General features: G+C 48.0%; 1 protein-coding gene across 2 annotated transcripts in view; it reads left to right on the top strand.

Moving 5' to 3' along the window:
- The window catches only part of PIGG (phosphatidylinositol glycan anchor biosynthesis class G), a 45,434-nt gene extending 27,390 nt beyond the window's left edge, over positions 1 to 18,044 (top strand). For both annotated transcript variants that reach the window (XM_044268006.1, XM_044268007.1), the window contains 5 exons: positions 682 to 1,139; positions 5,480 to 5,671; positions 8,891 to 9,200; positions 13,010 to 13,173; positions 17,745 to 18,044. In XM_044268006.1, coding sequence (XP_044123941.1) covers positions 682 to 1,139; positions 5,480 to 5,671; positions 8,891 to 9,200; positions 13,010 to 13,173; positions 17,745 to 17,958 — 1,338 coding nt within the window. In that variant the 3' untranslated portion in view covers positions 17,959 to 18,044. The remainder of the gene's footprint in view (positions 1 to 681; positions 1,140 to 5,479; positions 5,672 to 8,890; positions 9,201 to 13,009; positions 13,174 to 17,744) is intronic.
- Positions 18,045 to 20,548: the final 2,504 nt, after the last annotated feature.

Below are 20,548 nucleotides of genomic sequence, written 5' to 3'. Positions count from 1 at the left end.
TGTTGTTCATAGTGCATTTCTATTTCCCATCAGAGCATAGGTTTCCCTAAAGCGATTTGATTCCCCGGGACCTAAATAGATTCATGGCATCTCTCCTTTCTTACACAAGCTGTACATGATAGGTAGAGTAAATATTAAGTAGTTATCAACTGATAGCATTAAATTCTCATCTTTAATTGTAAATGCTTTCAGTTAGTGTATTTAAAGGATAGTGCTGGGATGCCAACTTTGTTGTTTCAATAGACTTGACCATTTTAATGAAAACTTGTCTGGATTTCTGGAAAATTCATAGTGAAATTAGATGTCTGCTTTGGTAGAATATATCCTGGGAATGCTTTGGTTTGAAATAGCAGGAGCTGACTTTGGACTACGCCTGAAGACCTCAGGCTTCCAGGGAGAGGGTGAGGGTTCCAGGAGGGCTGGTAGGTGAGCTCTCTGAGCTGCAGCACTGCCCAGATGGTATGGGTCACTCAGCTTAGGACTTGCAGTCCAAGGTGACAACTGGCTGTACCCCAGGGGAGAGTAGGCAGTCCCATCAGAGCAGAAGATGGGTGTGGGGCATGAGGGGCAGCAGGTACCTGTCATAGCAGGTGATGCTCTGTAAGCAAGAACTTTTAAGTGCACGTGGGATTTGTGTCATTTTTATATTTTTCCCTCACGAAATGCATTTTCCTTTTATAGAATCCAGCTCATCCAAAGGCACGATGGTCGGAGTTAGATGTCCTTATCTTACTGGGGACCCTGGGCCACGTGCTGAGTCTGGGTGCGAGCAGCTTCGTTGAGGAGGAGCACCAGACCTGGTATTTCCTCGTCAACACCCTGTGTCTGGCTCTGTGTCACGAGCTCTACAAAAACTGCTTTCTGAGGGACGACGGTGAGCCCCAGCCGTGCTCACACGTGGAGCAGGGACTCGTCAGCAGTGAGCCAGCCTTATGGGACAGGAACATCCACTGTAACGTGTCCGAGCCCCACAGAGTGTCTAAGAGCCCTACTTCCCTTGACACGCTCAGAGGCTACGAGAAGTGGATGGTGTTAGCAAGCCCATGGGTGATACTTACCTGCTGTCGGCTGCTGCGGTCACTCAACCAGACGGGTGTGCAGTGGGCCCACCGGCCTGACCTGGGGCATTGGCTCACCAGGTGAGAGCAGGAGCCATGGCCTTAGCCAGACCTTTTATGGTTGACTGGCCACACACAGAGTCTTTTTCAAAATGTAGACCTGTTTTTTGTATTCAAAACAGAAGTGGTATTTGAGATCTGAAGAAATGGGAAAAAAAGACCGTAAGCCATGAATTAATGTTGAAAGATGGATTTATTTGTTTTTTTTTTTAATTGCTGAATCACTGTATTTGTTTATGTTTGAAAACCTTTGAGTTTTAAAATGACAACTGCAGCAAGCATGTAGTTTTCTCACTTGCTGCCACCTCCCTGACAAGGTAGGGCTGGGGCCAGGGTCATGCTCCCTCCGGCCACCCACTCCTCTCTCCACCCTAAAGCCAGTGGCTGGACAGCCTCATCCAAAGTATAACAGAGGGGGAGCACGAAAGTAAAGAGAGGGAACTGGGGCAGAAAAGGTCAAGATTTGGCTGTATCAGGGTGCCTGGGTGGCACAGTTAGTTAAGTGTCTGCCTCTAGATTTCAGCTCAGATCATAGTCTCGTGTCTGGCTCCACACTTAGCATGGAGTCTGCTTTGATATTCTCTCTCCCTCTGCTTCTGCCTCTACCCTTACCCCTGTGCATTCTCTCTCCCCACTACCAAAAAAAAAAAATATATATATATATGTATATATATGTGTGTGTGTATGTGTGTGTGCGCGCGCTATATTGTGTGTGTATATATTTTTTTATTTTTAAGATTTCTTATTTATTTATTTGACAGAGAGAGAGAATACACATAGGCAGGGGGAGTGGCAGAGTGGAGCCCAATGTGGGGCTCAATCCCAGGACCCCAGGATCATGACCTGAGCCAAAGACAAACACTTAACTGGCCGAGCCAACCAGGCACCCCAGAATTATAACCTCTTAATTGTCAGTGAAAACTTAGAAACTAAAGTAGAAGGAAAAGAACAGAATGGACATTTGTTTCCTGTTGCTGTGAAGAACTTGGATGAAAATCACCAGCAGGAGGGGTGCTGGGGACAGTGCCAGACATGTTCCTAAAGAAGGGAATGCCAACGGAAAGAGAAAGGACATGCTCATCCTCCTGGGGATCGGGAAGCTTCAGGTCAAACAACAAGGCATGATTTTACTCAGAGTCAGGTGGACACACAGAAGGAAGTGATAGAACCCAGTCCGGGTATGGAGCAGAAGACCCCTGACCACATGCTGCCGTGGTCCTTTGGAAAAATACCTGGAATTACCCATCAAAAGCTATAAAAATCGTTCCTCTGGTCAAATAATTCTGGTGGGAAATTTTTCCCAGGTGTTAGTAACTCTGTTAGCAAACCCCTAGCAACCACCGGAGTCACAGGCAGCTTTTTCTGGGTGCCTGCCATGTGCCTGCTCATTTCATTTTCACAGCAAACCTGCACAGAGCTCACTGGCCTGTCCTACCTCAGGAGAGGAAGCAGAAGAAAGCTGAGGCACCTGCCCAAGCATGTGATTTTTGGGAGAGCTCTGGGACAGCCCAGTGGCCTCACTTATTTTTTCTGGAGAGTTGAAGCAGTGCAGGAGAATGTCCTGATTGCCAGCCCAGATGCCTTGCCCCCCACTCCTCAGTCTGGACCCTCCTCCAGCAGACTGGGTACAGCCTCTTCCTATCAGGATGCTCGCCTCCTGAATCACCAGCCTTCCCTATGCTGCTGAATTCTTCCTGTCTATAAGAGGCGGCTGTGTGGTCCTGTTTCTCCTTCATAGCAGAGCTTCTGGGGAGGCGTATAAACTTACCTTCCTTATTGCTGTTTTCAGTTGTTATAATTAACAGTCCAGGAGAGTGCACAAAACACATTTTATTTTTTTCTCTACAAGACTTCATTCTTTTTTTTTTTAATTTCTTTGCAGCTTAACAGTATTCATTGTTTTTGCACCACACCCAGTGCTCCATGCAATACGTGCCTTCCCTAATACCCACCACCTTGTTCCCCCAACCTCCCACCCCCCGCCCCTCCAAGACCCTCAGGTGGTTTTTCAGAGTCCATAGTCTCATGGTTCACCTCCCCTTCCAGTTTCCCTCAACTCCCTTCTCCTCTCCATCTCCCCATGTCCTCCATGTTATTTGTTTTGCTCCACAAATAAGTGGAACCATATGATAATTGACTCTCTGCTTGACTTATTTCACTCAGCATAATCTCTTCCAGTCCCGTCCATGTTGCTACAAAAGTTGGGTATTCATCCTTTCTGATGGAGGCATGATACTCCATAGTGTATATGGACCACATCTTTCTTTTTTTTTTTTTTTTTTTTTTTTTTTAAATGGACCACATCTTTCTTATCCATTCGTCCATTGAAGGGCATCTTGGTTCTTTCCACAGTTTGGCGACCGTGTCCATTGCTGCTATAAACATTGGGATACAGATGGCCCTTCTTTTCACTACATCTGTATCGTTGGGGTAAATACCCAGTAGTGCAATTGAGGGTCATAGGGAAGCTCTATTTTTAATTTCTTGAGGAATCTCCACACTGTTCTCCAAAGTGGCTGCACCAACTTGCATTCCCACCAACAGTGTAAGAGGGTTCCCCTTTCTCCACATCCTTTCCAACACATGTTATTTCCTGTCTTGCTAATTTTGGCCATTCTAACTGGTATAAGGTGGTATCTCAATGTGGTTTTAAATTGAATCTCCCTGATGGCTAGTGACGATGAACATTTTTTCATGTGTCTGATAGCCATTTGTATGTCTTCATTGGAGAAGTGTCTGTTCATATCTTCTGCCCACTTTTTGATATGATTATCTCACAAAACACATTTTAAAGGGCAACAGTAAATGGACAGCCAGGTGACCGCCTCCCAGAGCAAGGACAAAGGCAGGGCCAGGCCCCAGCATGACCCCTGTCACCACCTGCCCTCCCTGGGCCCACGTCTTGACACTGGCCACATCTTTCCTCTGAGTCTTTCCTGAGTAATTTTTCCACTGATGTTTATTCACTTGACAAGGCAGTCATTCATCCACTTAATTCTGAGCATCTAGGTTTTGTGAGCAAGAACTGTGGTGAGTGACACAGAAGAGAACCCTGCCGTCCAGCGCAGCACTCCCCAAGGTAGCAGGATGGTGGCAAGGGCCAGGCGGAGAGGGGGACCTGGCTCTGCTGTGACAGCTCCATGCTCCAAGTGGTGACATCCAGCCCCTCTGCAAAGTCTCCCCACCTGACAGTAGGCAGACTCTCCAGTGAGTCAGTCTGTGCCAGTGAGTGAGCAAGAGAGGGCCACACAGGCAAGTGCTGGCCTCCCTGCGCAGCATGTGCCCTGGTAAATCCAATGAGCCCGGAATCTCCTCACCTCTAGGTGGGGAAAGGGGGGCTGCCAGGGGAGCCAGTGGATGGCATTTTGTACAGGGAAGGCCTAGCAGCAGGGGTTGTTTGTGAATGGAAACGAGCTTGGGGTAGCCATCCTTCATTTGTTGTATTTTAAGAACCTTTGAGTTTAAATCACCAATGATTTTCTTTTCTTTTTTGCTTTTCAGAAAAATCAGCTATTTTTTTTCCAATTTATTTATTTTCAGAAAAACAGTATTCATTATTTTTTCACCACACCCAGTGCTCCATGCAAGCCGTGCCCTCTATAACACCCACCACCTGGTACCCCAACCTCCCACCCCCCCGCCACTTCAAACCCCTCAGACTGTTTTTCAGAGTCCATAGTCTCTCATGGTTCACCTCCCCTTCCAATTTACCCAAATTCCCTACTCCTCTCTAACGCCCCTTGTCCTCCATGCTATTTGTTATGCTCCACAAATAAGTGAAACCATATGATAATTGACTCTCTCTGCTTGACTTATTTCACTCAGCATAATCTCTTCCAGTCCCGTCCAGGTTGCTACAAAAGTTGGGTATTCGTCCTTTCTGATGGAGGCATAATACTCCATAGTGTATATGGACCACATCTTCCTTATCCATTCATCCGTTGAAGGGCATCTTGGTTCTTTCCATAGTTTGGCGACTGTGGCCATTGCTGCTATAAACATTGGGGTACAGATGGCCCTTCTTTTCACGACATCTGTGTCTTTGGGGTAAATACCCAGGAGTGCAATTGCAGGGTCATAGGGAAGCTCTATTTTTAATTTCTTGAGGAATCTCCACACTGTTCTCCAAAGAGGCTGCACCAACTTGCATTCCCACCAACAGTGGAAGAGGGTTCCCCTTTCTCCACATCCTCTCCAACACATGTTGTTTCCTGTTTTCTTTATCACCTTACGCCAGTTAGAATGGCCAAAATGAAAATCAGCTATTTTTAATACAGTTCTTAGAAAGCCACTCAGCGTAGACCCATGACATCAATGGTTATACTTGTTGGTAATTTGGGGCTCTTCCATTTTTATTTCAGCTCTGATCACAAAGCTGAACTCTCTGTTCTGGCTGCCCTTTCGCTCCTTGTGATTTTCGTGCTAGTTCAGAGGAGGTGCTCCCTGACGTCAAAAGTAGCCATGGCACTTGGCCTGCTGGGCGTCTATTGCTACCGGGCAGCCATTGGAAATGTCCTGTTCCCATGGCAACGAGACAGCAAAGACATTTCAAAGTAAGTGCACTGGCAAATCAATGTCATGTTTTATGTAGTAAAGCCGGCCATGCAGTCTTGAGAACTTTGGAGTGGTTCCTGTGAAGTGTGATCTCAGCAGCTACTAGACCTGACAAGGAGAACCTCAGCGAACAGGTTCTTCTAGCCTCTTTGCTTTGGTAGGAGGGAGATAAGTAATGCAGTAAGGTCACTGAGCTTTCCTTTTTGAAAAAGGGGTTCTCTTGAAATAGGGAATTTAAAGGATTTACTTTTGCTCAGTTAAGACATGGTAACAGGAATTACAAAGAATGGATGCTTGCTAGCAGTTGGGAAACAAAGCACACCAGAAAAATCAGTTTTCTCATAATTTACAGTGAACTCCAGGGGTGGGGAGTGTCCCCCCCGTTCTGAGTCATGAAGGCCACTTTTTGTCACAAAGTGGCAGCTTTTCTTTCTTTAATGGTGATTGTGGGATAGAGTGAGCAGAACCACCCTGGAGGCTGTTTGCACAATGTGTTAAGAGCCTTGAGTGTGTCCAGCCTCTGACCGGGGCACCATCTTATGGAATGTACCTCAGGAATCCAACCAGAGAGGAGGCCTGCAACCAGGACACAGGCAGGCTCTCTGGAAACTGGAAATAGGTGCACGTAGTACAGAACAAGGTAATTGGCCACCAGCAGTGGGATGAGCCTCTAAATGCACTTTGTGCTGACTAGTGTGTTTTCATCAAAGATGTGAAGATGTGGGTCAACTGCATCTATGAAACTGTGGTATGACCCCAGCTTGTGAAGTAGGTGCATATTGTTTTATGTTCATATGAAAGGCTAAAATAGGTAATTGGTTTTAAGTATCTTTAGGACATGGAATCAGAGGTGGCTTGTTGTCTTCCTTTTCATGCATTTTTTTTATTGCTTTTCTAATCAGAGAAAGAAAAGCAAATGTCATCTTCTCTGAAAAGGTCAAGGTGTTAGCTGAAGGCTGTGACCAGGCTGTGTGGGTGTCCAGGAGCCATGGGGCACATCTGGAAGCCAGACCCACCAATGGTAGAGGCAGTTGAGGTGACACCAAAAGCCTGGCTGAGGTGACAGCAGGGTGGCAAGCCTTCTCCTGAGGCAGTGAAATCAGGTAGGGGGAGACATCTCAATGACTGTCCACTTCGGAGTCCTGACTCTGAGCAGATGCCAAGGCTGGGCGTCACGTTTGATGGTGTTCAAGTGTGAAACGTGAATAAATTCCTCGTTTCCTCTCAGATCAGTGCACCTAATTTCACCATCACTCATCTCAAGACTTGGACCACTTGCCGTTTGTGGATGCCACAGTGTACACCTTGTTGGTGTCTAGAGCATAGGCCACCGCAGCCTTTCATTAACTTGCAGTGCTTGGCTCGCATTCTTCCTGGAAAATGCTTCCTTCCCCACCCGCATCTACCCTGGTTCTAGATCCCTCTCCGTTCTAGGTCTACTCTAGTACTAAAGCCATCCCAAGTCTAGCTCCCTCTGCTTCCAGCTCTACCCACATTCTAGAGCTGTCCAGGTTCTAGATGGCTCTAACTGCTGCTTCCCACTGTGTAGTCTGTAGCTGTCCGTCAGTAATAAAAATATTCCTTTACTTCTGATTTTCTTCACCACTCTGAAGCCCAGGCTTGGCTGGAGTGGAAGGTCAGATTGCCATGATCCTAGACGTGTGGGAATGGCATTGGATGGTTTAGGGCAAGGAGGTGGACCCCTTGAAGGCATTCGCTAGTGCTCTCATTTCGTGTTCACCACAAACACTGCCCTGGCATTCCTCCACCCTGATGACTTAGGGCCTTGGCTGATTACTCCTTCTTTAACTCTTGTGGGTCAGTTATCAGCGTTCTGTTTAGCACACGCCTTAGTGACAGGGTTGTACCTGACCCCAGCTTCTAGGCCAGCATATGACCCCCTGGGCAAGTGTCTGCACGCGGGAGGAGGCATGCAGCAGACAGTGGTCTGAGTGTTTGGATTAAACTACACTTTAAGAAAAGGGATTTTTGTAAGTGCATAAACGTCCCTAAGAAAATCTAAGATAGGAAGATTCGGTTTTTCCAAACAAATACATTATTATTGTAATGATTTCATTTAAAATTTTATTTACTTAGCATTACTTTAAGTGATCAGCTTTTCTTATATATAGAAAATATTTGATTTATGAAATTTATTTAAAATATGGGTTAGAGATACCTATGTTTTATAAGATGAAATTTTTTGATAGAGCATCATAAATTATATCCTTTACAAATAATTGGAAATGAAGTGCTAAATTCTCTTTTTTTAAAGATTTTATTTATTAATTTGAGAGAGAGAGAGATAGGGAGAGAGGGCAGAGGCAGAGGGAGGGGCAGAGGGGCAGAGGGAGACATAGACAGGGGGAGGGGCAGAGGCAGAGGGAGGGGCAGAGGCAGAGGGAGGGGCAGGGGCAGAGGGAGACATAGACCTCCTGAGCAAAGAGCCTGGTATGGGGCTTGACTCCAGGACCCTGGGATCATGACCTGAGCCGAAGGCAGATGCTTCACCAACTGAGTCCCTTAGGCGCCCCTCACATACTTCTTAATAATCCTTAATATTTGTGTGCCACATGCTTTTCCTGTGTTCCTTTGCTTAATTCCCAGGACAGCTTATGAAGTATATGTACCATTTCTCTTCATTTTAGGAATGATGAAGTGAACGTCAGAAGCCTTAACTAACTTGCCCCAGCAACAGAGGCAGGAAGCGGCAGAGCCCAGACTAACGTGGCCCTGTCCTTCTCCAGGCCCCGCAGTGTGCACTACACTGTTGTGTGTGTATGAGTGCTTGGTTGCAAACATGCCCAAATATATCTTAACATTATGAATTTAGGGACATTTCTGACAGCTTGACCTTGTCCTGTTGCAGTGGTCTTTCTGATTCACCATGAAGCAGGTGGATGGTTTTTCCGGCACCCTGCAGGTGATGGCTCTCATCCTGCACCAGGCCGTGCTCGGGCCAAATGAGCCTAGTTTCCCAGAGGCCAATTCCACTGGATAAGTGCACAGAGAGGACAGGCCTGCCAGCCTCTGGCAAGGGTGTCCTGGGGGGCTGATATGCAGAAGCAGACACCTGCCCCTTCCACAGAGTAACCCACGTGGGCGGGAGCTGTGGCTTGTTTAGTCAGCTAAGTAGACACATGGCTTTCATGGGAAGAATATATATGAGTTTTTCAAGCTGGTGCTAACAAACCAAACTTGTTTTGCTTTTTTTTTAGGGGTGTTATTGAAGCTCGTTTTGTTCATGTCTTTGTCCTTGGCATTCTGTTCACGGGCACCAAAGATTTGCTTAAATCTCAAGTCATTGCTGCAGACTTCACAATCAAGACTGTGGGTTTATGGGAGATATATAGTGGATTAGTTCTTCTGGCCGCTTTGCTTTTCAGGCCACATAATCTGCCAGTCTTAGTGTTGAGCCTCTTGATTCAGACACTAATGACTAAATTCATCTGGAAGCCTCTGAGGCATGATGCAGCTGAGATCACTATAATGCATTATTGGTTCGGTCAAGCATTCTTCTATTTCCAGGTAGGTTTTCACTATTATTGTGGAAAGTCTGTTAACTTTTTGTATGTCACTTTTTTCTTTGAGAAAAGCTTACCATAGTTTGGGACGTTGAAAAGGTTGTTTGGTGAAGGAACTGTCAATGTGGTATGGGGAATGATGCTTAAATCCTATGTGCATTTGATAGGATAAAATATGCTTAGTTATTTAAGATGGACATTCGGTATGGATCCAGGAGTGCTTAAGACAGCATGTGGTTGTGTACTGGTCTGTTTGCCGTGACCTGTTCGGGACACACATCACAGTTCCATTGCTTTCCCTGATGAGGCAATGACTGGACTCTCTGCCCTTCCCCCTGGCCATAATGCTGGATGCTGTTGGGTGTCCTCACTCAGTCATCAGTCCTGTGGAGCCCCGTGGTCATCATGTCTTCTCCCCAGTGTTAAAGGGCCCACCAGAGGAAAGTCTAAGCCACCTCCAGGATGGACCTTAGTATTCGCTTACATGCTTGGAGTGGCACCTGGACAAGTGGACAAAGGGACCAGCTCCTAGTCTTGGAGGGACTCATTTCCAACCCAGCCTTCCTGCATCTCTGCCCTCGTTCAGAGGGCCCCACCCTCCATCTAGTGGCTGCTTCTGGTACCTTCGAGGGTGGGCACAGCTCCCCACACTCCCCGACTTCACACCCTCTGGTGGAGGAACTGTGCGGAAGGCCCTGAGCACTCTGTTGTGTTTTGCCGTCTTTAAAGTGAGGTTCTGCACTGTCTCTGCGCACCCTCTTCATTCAGTCCTTAGGAGCACGTGTGGTGTGTTTGTCCCAACAGGTGGGCCTGGGGCTTCTTCCATGCTTTGCTGGTACTCCTGGTGTCACCCACAGAGCACCTCCCTCACTGTTCTCTGTCTGTTCCCGGAAGCCCAAAGGGGGTGAGGGGGAAGTTCTAGAAATCCGTAAGTCCTAGAGAATGTGACCTGACCCTCAGACCCTCCTTACCATCCATCTTTCCTGGAGGACTCCTATACTCTGTCCAGCCTTGCACGTGGGTAGCTGTGAAGAAGCTACCACCAGTGGCACCAGTGAAGAAGCAGCACGTGGTGCACGTGGCACCAGTGAAGAAGCAGCAGCCAGGCAGCCTCTGGCAGGCACCTGCTGTGCCCTAGTGTCATCTATAAAATGGGCCACTCAACAGCTTATCTCCTCCTTGGCTGCTGTGAGGACCAAGTAGTGACAAACAGGAGGTAGATATCCTGCGTAGTTGTTCTCTGCTTGCCGATGTTCCTCAGGACCTGTAGGGGAGGCCTGACTGGGGTCTGTAGGACCTAGAGAGTAATCGGACCTCCCTGGAGTCGCTACCCATCCCAGGAGGTTTTGGTGACCGAAGACCACACTGACAACCAGCATGCAGCGCCAGGAGAAGTGCTGGTCAGCTCCACCCCGTGCAGGCTGGCCTCCGCTGAGCCACACAGTGGTTCAGCTGTGTGTGTCTCCGTGGTGTCCAGTAGCCCCATCTCAGACACCACAGCTTTTCTTACCAATCAGAAGAAATGTAAAAGGTTACCAGCCTCATGGATGTGAGGGAGTACAGTTTGCCCAGGAATTCCAACTCAGAAGGGGAGGAGGATGAAGGAGGGCTGTTGTAAATACTGGCACAAGTCGCAGAGGAGAGAAACGCAGGTCTGGAGTCAGCCTCTGGGGGAGATCTGCTTGGCCTTGTTGTCAGCGTCTCTTTCACACTTAGCCATTCACTGTAGCTGATGTGTTGCTGTAGAAGGACTTCAGGCTTTGCTAAGCTTTCCAGAAGTTTCTAGACGGCCTGTCCATCTCACAGTCCTCTCTTTGGAAGTCACACACGGGTCTCATCCTGGTGGTCGCCTCCATCCAGGAGTTCTGTGTCTCTGATCACAAGTGCCTTGGTGGGGAATGGGAATGCCATCACCATGGAAAATCGCCAAGCCCCCTCCCTTGTCCAGTTCCTGGGCACTGTGCTGGACAGCGAGCATGTCCGGTAAGCACAGAACGCTCCTGCCCCAGAGGTGCGTGGATAGCCAGGGCTCCATGTAGGAGTGGCAGTTGGTCACATGGTAGACCCTGCTGGCACAGATGGCGAGATTCTGGTGGTTTCCCTCTTAGCTCAGAAGAAGAAGGTGTCTGCTGGTTAGGCCCTCTGGCCTGTGCCAAGGCTTTGGCGTCAGGAAGAGTGATGGAGCCACTGTCACGCCCCCAGTGAGGAGACCACCTCACGTTAAGCGTGCCCCTCTGTGGCCACATTCCATGGGGAGTGACTATAACGGCACCATGGTGCTGGTGCTTGGCAGTGGAACGCACGTGTCCAAGAGCCCCGGTGCCCCTGCAGCAGCACTGTGGTCTGTGCTGGGGGTCTGTCGGCACGCAGAATGAGCATAGACCCTGGTGCATCAGGCAGTGACCAATAGCAAGGCGGACCTCCCTCATCTCAACGCTCCCCCTTGCCCTTCTCTCGTGGTCAGGTTTCCTGAGAGAAGACCTACAGGCTTGCTCTCCCCCCCCCTCCACCCTTCCTGCCCTCAGCGCCGGGACTCCTGACAGCACAGGGGTTGGGAGTGTGGTGCCCAGCTGGCCTCCTCTGGCATGTTCTGCCTGTTTGCCACCAGTTCCCTGAGAGTCACAATGGCACCACATCAGAACAGTTGAGGATTAAATGAGTTAAGGCAAGTAAAGCCGCAGAGCAGGCAGTCTGGACCATAATGGTCTGTAGCCAACTCTCTTTCCATGACTGAGGCAGCTTCGGTGGGACCTCCATCGGCTTCCCAGTGCTGGAGCCACGAGTCTGTCATCATCACGCCTCCCCTTGCTGCAGCACTTGGGGTTCTTGCTCTTCCCTCCTCTCAGCAGCTCTGGGAGTTCCTCAGTCTACAGTGAGGGGCTTCTAAGTAGGAATTAGGTCATCAGGAGAGAGCCTAGGCAGCCACGGGCAAGGTGGATGAAGGGGAAGCTGCACAATAGAGCTTGCTGTCAGGGGAGGGGCCTGCTGTAAGAGGGGTGTAAGGACAGGAGTGAATGCCTGTCTTTGAGATATTTCGGAGGTCTGCCAGCATGACCTGGTGGCCACCTGAAGTGACGCGGCAAAGGAGGTGGCTGTGGAGTTCCACTGTCACATTTGTGAAGCCAAAAACCCCCGCTGGAGTTGTGTCCTGGGTCATTGAGAAGTGGTTCCAGGAGAGGCCTTAGATGGACCAAGGCAGACAAATGTCAGACTTAAAAATGTCCTGAATAGTTGAGGAAAGGACACCAGCAATGATAAAGACTGCATGTGGAGAGAAGAGCTGAATCTTGGGAGAGGTTTCCCTTGGATGCAAACCCCACCTTCCTGGGCAGGGTGAGCTGTACATCCCTCCCTGGTCACAGCCCAGCAAGGTCTCGGGTCTCACACGTCAGCTAGACACCTAGTGGCCAAGCCCTCCCAGTGACTAGCATGCCCTGTCCTGCCTACCAGCCGTGTCCACCTGTTGCAGAGGCCATATGGCAACACTGCCCTCAGCCTCTCCTTGGCCACTTTGCCCCCCAAAGCCAGCCAGGTACAGCCCTCAGACAGGTCCTTGCGCAGGGAGGTCAGCGTGTCTATCTCAGGTAGGTAGAGCTGAAAAGAGTTTGGAATTTGCCATGGTGCATCAGCAGACTTACATTTTTTGAGTTTCTTAAAGGTAGAAGACATTTCACTTTCTCCTCCTGACCTGGAGTGAGGTAGGACAGGAGAGGGCGGGGGCTGGGGCTCCAGTGTGTCCACATCGCCATGACCGCACGAAGCTTTTTGTGGTTGCTGGTGGCCGTGTCAGTGCTGTTTCCCCTTGTGTTCCAGGGAAACTCCAACAACATAGCCACAGTGGACGTCTCAGCAGGCTTCGTGGGCCTGGACACCTACATGGAGGTCCCAGCTGCGTTCCTGACAGCATTTGCCACGTTTGCAGGGCCTGTGCTATGGGCCAGCCACTTAGTGAGCTTCCTGAGCTCAGAAACCCGCAGGTGAAGTTCCTCCTTTGTCTTTCAGCACAAAATCTGATGGCATGTTGACAGTTTGAAGAGAGAACCTTATTCCAGATACAGAACCTTATTCTGAACCCCAAGGGCCTAATGGCCTTCATCAGTTTTCTCTCCACAGCATGTGGGCCAGAGGCTAGTGCAAGAGCAGGTCTGTGGCCACCCTGTGTCAGGATGGCTGGGAGGCTATGGGAGTATCCAGCTTCAGCTGCTCTCTTCCAGGTCACACCAGGATGTGATTTCCTTGGGCACAGGAAGGAAAATCCCTTCTCGGCTTCTCTGCTTGCTGGTGGCCTGGTTGAGTGGCGTGGTCAGGGAGGGGTCTTCCATTTGGGGCATGAAGACAAGATGTGCTCGTTCTCACCTCCAGGGGCCCTGCTGCAAAGAGGAGCCTGCACAGGCCTGAAGGGCTTCTCACTCAGTGGCCATGCCCTGTCCTGCCCCTGAGAGGCCCCCTCAGGCTCCACATGGTCCTGCAGACCGATGGGACAGCCCACCCCACCCTCCTGCCCATCGTGCTCCTTGGTGCTTTATTATTTGTTTATGCATTGGTCCTCCCAGAAGGGGGCTTCCTAAGGCGGGGACTTGGCTGTGTTTGGGCACCATGATAACCTCAGTGCCTGGGTCCAGCCTGGCAGAGTGTGGCCTGAGTGGTATGTGGGCTGTCTGTTTCTGCACTTTCCTTTGTAAAATGGGGAGATGGTATTGCCTCCGGGGTTGTGGGGCCTACATCAGGAGTCCCACGGGTGCTGCAGGTAGCATGAGCAGCCATGCCATGTCTGTCAGGGCTCCCCCAGTGCCCCCCTCCCAGAAGCCCCTGTGCATTTCTTAAGCTACACAGTCAACCCACAGGCATGCCCCACCACCGCTGCACACCCAGATGCCAGCATCTTGCTCAGGAGTCGGACCAGCCTTGTGCTGAGTGGGCCGCAGGACATGTAGATCACAGCCAGTTAGGGAGACCCCAGGAGGACACTGTTCCTGCCTAATGTCCCACTGTCTCCTGTCTTCCCCAGGAGTATCACCTAGGGGAAGTCAAGGCTTCCTGTTCCTATTACCCCTTTAACGCCCACTTCTCTGCCCCCTATTAAAAATGCAGCCCTTTAAAAAAAATGCAGCCCTTGTTGTGGTGACTGTTAACCCCATGTTTGAAGCTCCAGGGACATGTTCAGGCCCCACCTCTCAGGATAGCACTTGGGGGTCCCCACATACTTCATAGGATTCCTCTCATTCTCGCCCCAGACTGGCTTCTGGGACCCAAACCATGGTGACCCTTGACTTCTGCCCTGAAGTTCCTGTCCGCAAGCCACCATCTTCTGCCGTTGCCCAGTTACATATGGGGTGAAAGGGAGTGTATGTGTGAGTGGGGTGACACTCTCAAGTCAAAGTTTAGAGCAAGAAAGCTAGTAACAACTTCAGCTGTGGAGAGCAGGCTTCCTGTTCTAGGGACCTTCTAGCCTCCCCTCTAAATTGCCATGGTTAACACTCAGCTTTTCCAAATGTGGGACTCTCTTTCATCCAGCTGGTTTTCCTGAGGACAAGGAAGATGCCTACAAGTCACCGTGTCTTCCTCGTATACACACTTTGGGATCATCCATGATAGAGTCCTCTTAGAGGCACTGCGGGGCTGGTGGTCAGCACTTGCAAGCCAAGGTGCTGCTGGCCGAGCAGAGGTGTGTTCAGGCTTTCATTCTGTCTTTGAACCCATGTGGGCTGCAAGACCACCACGGAGCCATTGGTTCTCTCCCTAGCAGGCTCCTTGATGTCTCTGTGCCTAGGATTAGGTCAGGTTGGGAGGCCTCAATCCTTGTCAGTGCCATCATGTGTGGGGGACTTAGGGGGCCACGAGTTGGCCTTGGAGAACTTATCTGCCACAGTGCATGTGGCTCCTCGAAGCAGGCCATACCTGCAGTGTGCAGATCAGCTGGATGGGTGCACCAGGGCAGAGGAGGGCCAGACGGTGAGAGTCTGGTCTTCTATGAAGGACAGCTTCCTTGGCGCTGAAATCACAGTTTGACTTTCCTGCATTTTCATCTGTTTATACTGGGGAGACAAAAAGACAAAGCATTTTTTATAAGTAAGCTGAAAGCATTTTAATTGGCCTAGGAGTATTATATGATATTTTCCCTAATTAAGGAATGTTTCTTTTATTTTTGTAAAGGGTTTTCTTTTTCCTTTTTTAAAAGCTTAAAACATCAAAATTTACTCATTGATTTTGGGGTGGGAGTGGTTCAAAGTCAAGAAAACTAGAGCCAGATTAAAATGGTAGAAAAAAAATATTTCTCATGGCTCAAAAATGGGGTCTTGGGTGGTCCGTGATGCTTGGCTTCAGGAACTGGCTTCAGGTCTGGAGCCTGGTGGACAGCCGTGATGAGCCAGGCTGCAAGGCCTTCATCCATTACCCTTAGGTGCACGTGGTTCTTTGCTGAAGTTCTCTGAATGGTGACCCTACTGGGTGTTGCTATGGCAGGAAGAAGGCAGAGTCTTCTGAATAAGTCAGTGTTTGCTTTGTGTGACATTGAAATGCCAGAGGGGCAGGTTCCTGGGAGCCCCATCACCCTCACTGTCCAGTCAGTAGGCTCTTATCTGAGCACAGACTCCATGGCACCTCCCAGGAGAGGGTAGCAGCGCCATGAGCCACAAGCTTCCTTCATGAAGCTTTTCCCAAGAGTTTCCCTCAGCAGGTGTTGGTGCAGTGGCCCTCAAAGGAGTTAATGAAGTAATGCCACAGGGCCCAGCTCCCTTGAGATCTCTGCCTGAGGGACTGGATCTTGAGTGAGACCCAAGGTGCAGGCGCAAGGGTTCCCCTGAGGAGTTCATGGTCTGGCAGCAGTAGCAGAAAGATGAGTCAGTCATCTGCTGAGCATGTCACAGAGATGAGGTCAGAATGGCTGAGCCCCTGAGTCTGCTGGTTTTGGTCAGGATGGCCTCCCAAAGAAGAGCATATGGGTAAAAGTAACCACAACCAATCAAGGGAGCGAGGAGGAGTACATGCACAGGGATGAGGCCACAGGATGGTGGCAAGTAGAAGCAAATAGACTGTCCCCTGCCAGGGGTTGAGGCAACAGCTAGAGAACCCAGCAGGAAGAAAGGATTGGCACCAAGGCCCAAGATGGAGAGCCAGTCAGGTTTGGTGAGGGCACAGCGGAGGGCAAGAGCTGTGAGCGTGAGGGGCCAGGCATCCTTTGGCCCCTGAGTGGCTGTTGGCACCTTTTGTCAGACATTGAGCCTGCCGAGGGGATCTGAGTGGCATGGTAGTGGTGCTGAGTCGCTAGGCCTAGGAGCGCCTTTGCAGAGCACATATGTGCACACACACCAAGGCACACTTGTACACACTCGCTTCTCCGCCTCAGGGTCTTTGCTTCCCCTACACAGAGCTCCTCATTGTTCACCCTTTGTGCCCAGACCCTTCCCAGTGTGATCATGGTGTCCCCCCCAGATCCCCTAGAGCATAAAGACCATCTACTCCCCACCTGGGACTCCAGTAATCCCACGTCCCCATCCCTATGCACGGCTGTGCTGATGAGAGTCCTACACAGTGAGGGTGGCTGCGTGTGTAATGGGGGTCATATTTCAGGAAGGGGTGGGCAGCGGTGACATGCGGCATTTACCAGCCCCAGAAAGGCCACCTGTAGTCATCGTGGTGTTTGCAGGGAGACGTCAGACCTGGAACTGGGCTTTAACAAGAGCCTGGAAATCCTGGCCTCTGAGGATCTGTGAGGTGTGAGTGTGTGATGGAACTCTCATTTTAGAAGAAGCAGTCTCGGGACGCCTGGGTGGCTCAGTTGATTAAGCAGCTGCCTTCGGCTCAGGTCATGATCCCAGTGTCATGGGATCGAGTCCCACATCGGGCTCCTTGCTCGGCAGGGAGCCTGCTTCTCCCTCTGCCTCTGCCTGCCTCTCTGTCTGCCTGTGCTCGCTCTCTCTCCCTCTCTCTCTGACAAATAAATAAATAAAATCTTAAAAAAAAAAAAAAGAAGAAGAAGAAGCAGTCTCAGGAAGTTGCCTTCAAGAATAGGTTAGATTTCTATAACGATTGTGTGATGGTTTGACAAGAAAGGGAGGACAGACGTATGCTTTGAGGGTGTGCACATGTTTGAGAATGCTCTTCTTTGCTGTTAATTTGCTTAGCACGCCCTCTCAGGCCAGTGTCCCCAGATCAGACCCACCAGATGCCTCACTGGGCAGCACAAAGCAGAGCTCAAAACATGTTTCTCATCCTGTGTGATTTTCATTTCATTATGTTTCATAGCATTTGTGATGTATTTTACAGTAGTACATGCACATAATTCTTAAACATAACTATTGCAAAATTTGGGGATACACTTTTCACAAATATTTTGCAGGTTGAGTCACTGGAAAGTGACAAGGCCGCCACCTGTAGCTGTTGTCCCCTTGGATGGGCCCACCAGACTGACCAGATTGGGCAGGGGGTATACCAGGAACAAGAGTTACCACGGTCATTTTCACAATAAAAATACTGATTACGTGTGTGTTCATACCTTATGTGATGCAAAAGTGCCATATACTAATACACATTCCCTTTGTATTAACAGTGGTTCTGCACTGAGTCACGCTTGCTTCTGCTACGCACTGACCTGTTCTTTTCCAGTCTCCGCATATATCATTTTGGTGACATCCCTGCGTCACCATTTGTTTATATGGAGTGTGTTTTCTCCAAAACTTCTTTATGAGGGAATGCACGTCCTCATCACAGCTGCCATCTGTGTGTTCTTCACGGCCATGGATCAAACCAACACAAAGTCTTAGCCACTGCAAAAACAATATGTTTTTAAAGTCTACTATTCACTTCATGCATTTGGGTAATGAAATAAAGATCTGCCTAAACACAAAAACGTTCTAAAGAAAATTGTGAATTCTACAAAGTTGTTGAATAGTTTCAGTTTCTTTCTCTGATGTACTTGAATATAGATTAAATAATGGTTTAAAGGGTCACTTTTAAAATCATCTAGTTTGAATATGAATCATATTCCCCTGTTGACAATCACTCCATAAAGTTCTGAACTTTTAATTTCCTCTCAATAAGTTAAGATTTCACTCAAATGTGTGTGTTTTAATTGGTGAATAAAAAGGTCTCAGGTTTATTATGGTGTTTGTGGACTTCCAAGAGCCTGGGACCTCTAGGAGGAGGCTTACCTGCTGCCGGGGTTTATTCACAGAGCCCAGACCCCTTAATAACTCTAGAAACCACTGGAGGTCTCAAGGAGCATTAATGTGTGTTACATCTTTCAACATTAAGACATTTCAAAACCTATTCATTGAAAGTATAAAGACATAAACTCATTCCATCTTAACATAGAATATTTTTAAGAAAAATAACTTTTCCAAGCCAAGAATATCTACTGAGGAGAGTGGTGGTGTTTTACATTTTTGCACATCTCTTTAGTGTCTTAGTTGAAGATTAAGTTATTCAGTTAGACTGGGTTAGAGTTTGCATTCTGGCTGGTCATATGTGTGTTTGGTTGAAGTAGTCACACAGATATGTAGTTGGGAAAGAGAGGAATGTCTTTTTTTACTTAAATTTAATTAACAGTATATTATTAGTTTCAGAGGTAGAGCTCAGTGACTCATCAGTTGAATATAATACCCAATGCTCATTACATCACATGCCCTCCTTAATGGCCATCACCCAGTTACCCCATTACTCTCCCACCTCCCCTCCAGCAGCCCTCAGTTTGTTTCCTATGATTAAGAGTCCCTTATGGTTTGTCTACCTCCCTGATGAAAGGGAGGAATATTTTTAAATCCTTTTTGTATTCACCGTAGATGTTCTTTTTGACACTACTCTAAAACATGACAGACAATGGTTCCTTAATGGTTAATTGGAGAAAAAGCAAGTGCCGGCAAAACAGGTAAAGCCCCACTGAGGTCTGCACCTGAGGTAACAGGACGGCCTGGTTGACAGGTTCTCTGTCCGTGTTAACATGCCATTGCAGGGAGCTGGGTGAACCGTACATGGATCTTTCTGTATGATTTTTGCAACTTCTTAAGAGATTTAAACTACTTGAAAATAAAAGTTATTTTAAAAAGGAAAATAATAGTTGCAGTGTGGACTCTGGAACTGTGTCAGTGTACTTTGTGTTCTGCTCTATTAAAGTTCACTGTCTGTGTTGTTTCCTGAGTGGGTCTGTTGCCCAGATAGGATTCTGTAGGGTCATGTGGAAACAACACCTGTGTAGACGTTGACACCATACAGTATTCACACCAGAAATCAGTCATTACATTGCCAGCAGTCTCCTCAGAAAAGTCTTCCAGCATTGGACACTCACAGAGGCAGATGCAAGTTTTCCAAGACTCTCTAGCTTACAGCTTTAACTTACACAATGATTTGATATTTGTATGCAAAATGGTCACCATGATCAATCTAGTTAACACCTCTCACCACAGAGTTACCATTATTTCTTGTGATAAGGACTTTTAAGACCTACTTTCTTTCAGATATATAATACAGCGTCTTGAACTATCATCACCATGATGCAAGTTATATTCCCAGGACTTTGTTTCTAACTGGAAGTTTATATCTTTGACCCCCATCACCCATTTCACCCACTCTCCACCCCTGCCTCTGATGACCCCCAGTCTGTTTTCTGTATCAACGAGCTTAGTTTTTTGTTGTTTAGATTCCACATATATGTGACATCCTACAGTATTTGTCTTTCTCTGTCTGACTTACTTCACTTAGCAGAATCCCCTCAGGATCCATCTGTGTTGTCACAATTGGCAAGATTTTCTTCTTTTTCGTGTCTGAGTGAGTGTGTGTGTGTGTGTGTGTGTGTGTATCTATGTCGTGTTTTCTTTATCCATTCATCCATCAGTGGACACTGAGCTTGTCTTCACATCTTGGCTATTATAAATAATGCTGCTATGAATGCAGAGATGCAGACATCTTTTTGAGTTACTGTTTTTGTTTCCTCAGGTAAATACCCGGAAGTGCAATCACTGTATCAGACGGTGGTTCTATTTTTAACTTTCTGAGGAACCTCCATATCATCTCCACAGTGGCTACACCGATTTACATTCCCACCAACAGTGCACAAGTGTTACCTTTCTCCACATCCTCAACACCATTATTTCTTGTCATTTTGATGGGAGAGTGTTTCTTAATGTACAGATATCTAATATTTACAAATATTTAAGATTTTTTTTATCACTTTCTAAAATTGTTTTTTCTAGTTATAGGACATCTCCAACTTAATGATCCATTCTGAAAATCCGTTGTTTCATGCTAAAACACTAACTGGGGATCTATTTTCCATTATTTTAAATAGAAAACCATGAGACTACAATTCATGTCATAACCAAGGACCCAGCCAGTTCCTAAAGTGAAGCTACACATAGC

The sequence above is a fragment of the Neovison vison genome, chromosome 11 (genome assembly GCF_020171115.1).
Source record: "Neovison vison isolate M4711 chromosome 11, ASM_NN_V1, whole genome shotgun sequence".
NCBI lineage: Eukaryota > Metazoa > Chordata > Mammalia > Carnivora > Mustelidae > Neogale > Neogale vison.
The sequence above is the reverse complement of the archived record's forward strand: the minus strand, read 5'-3'. Positions and strand labels throughout refer to the sequence as shown.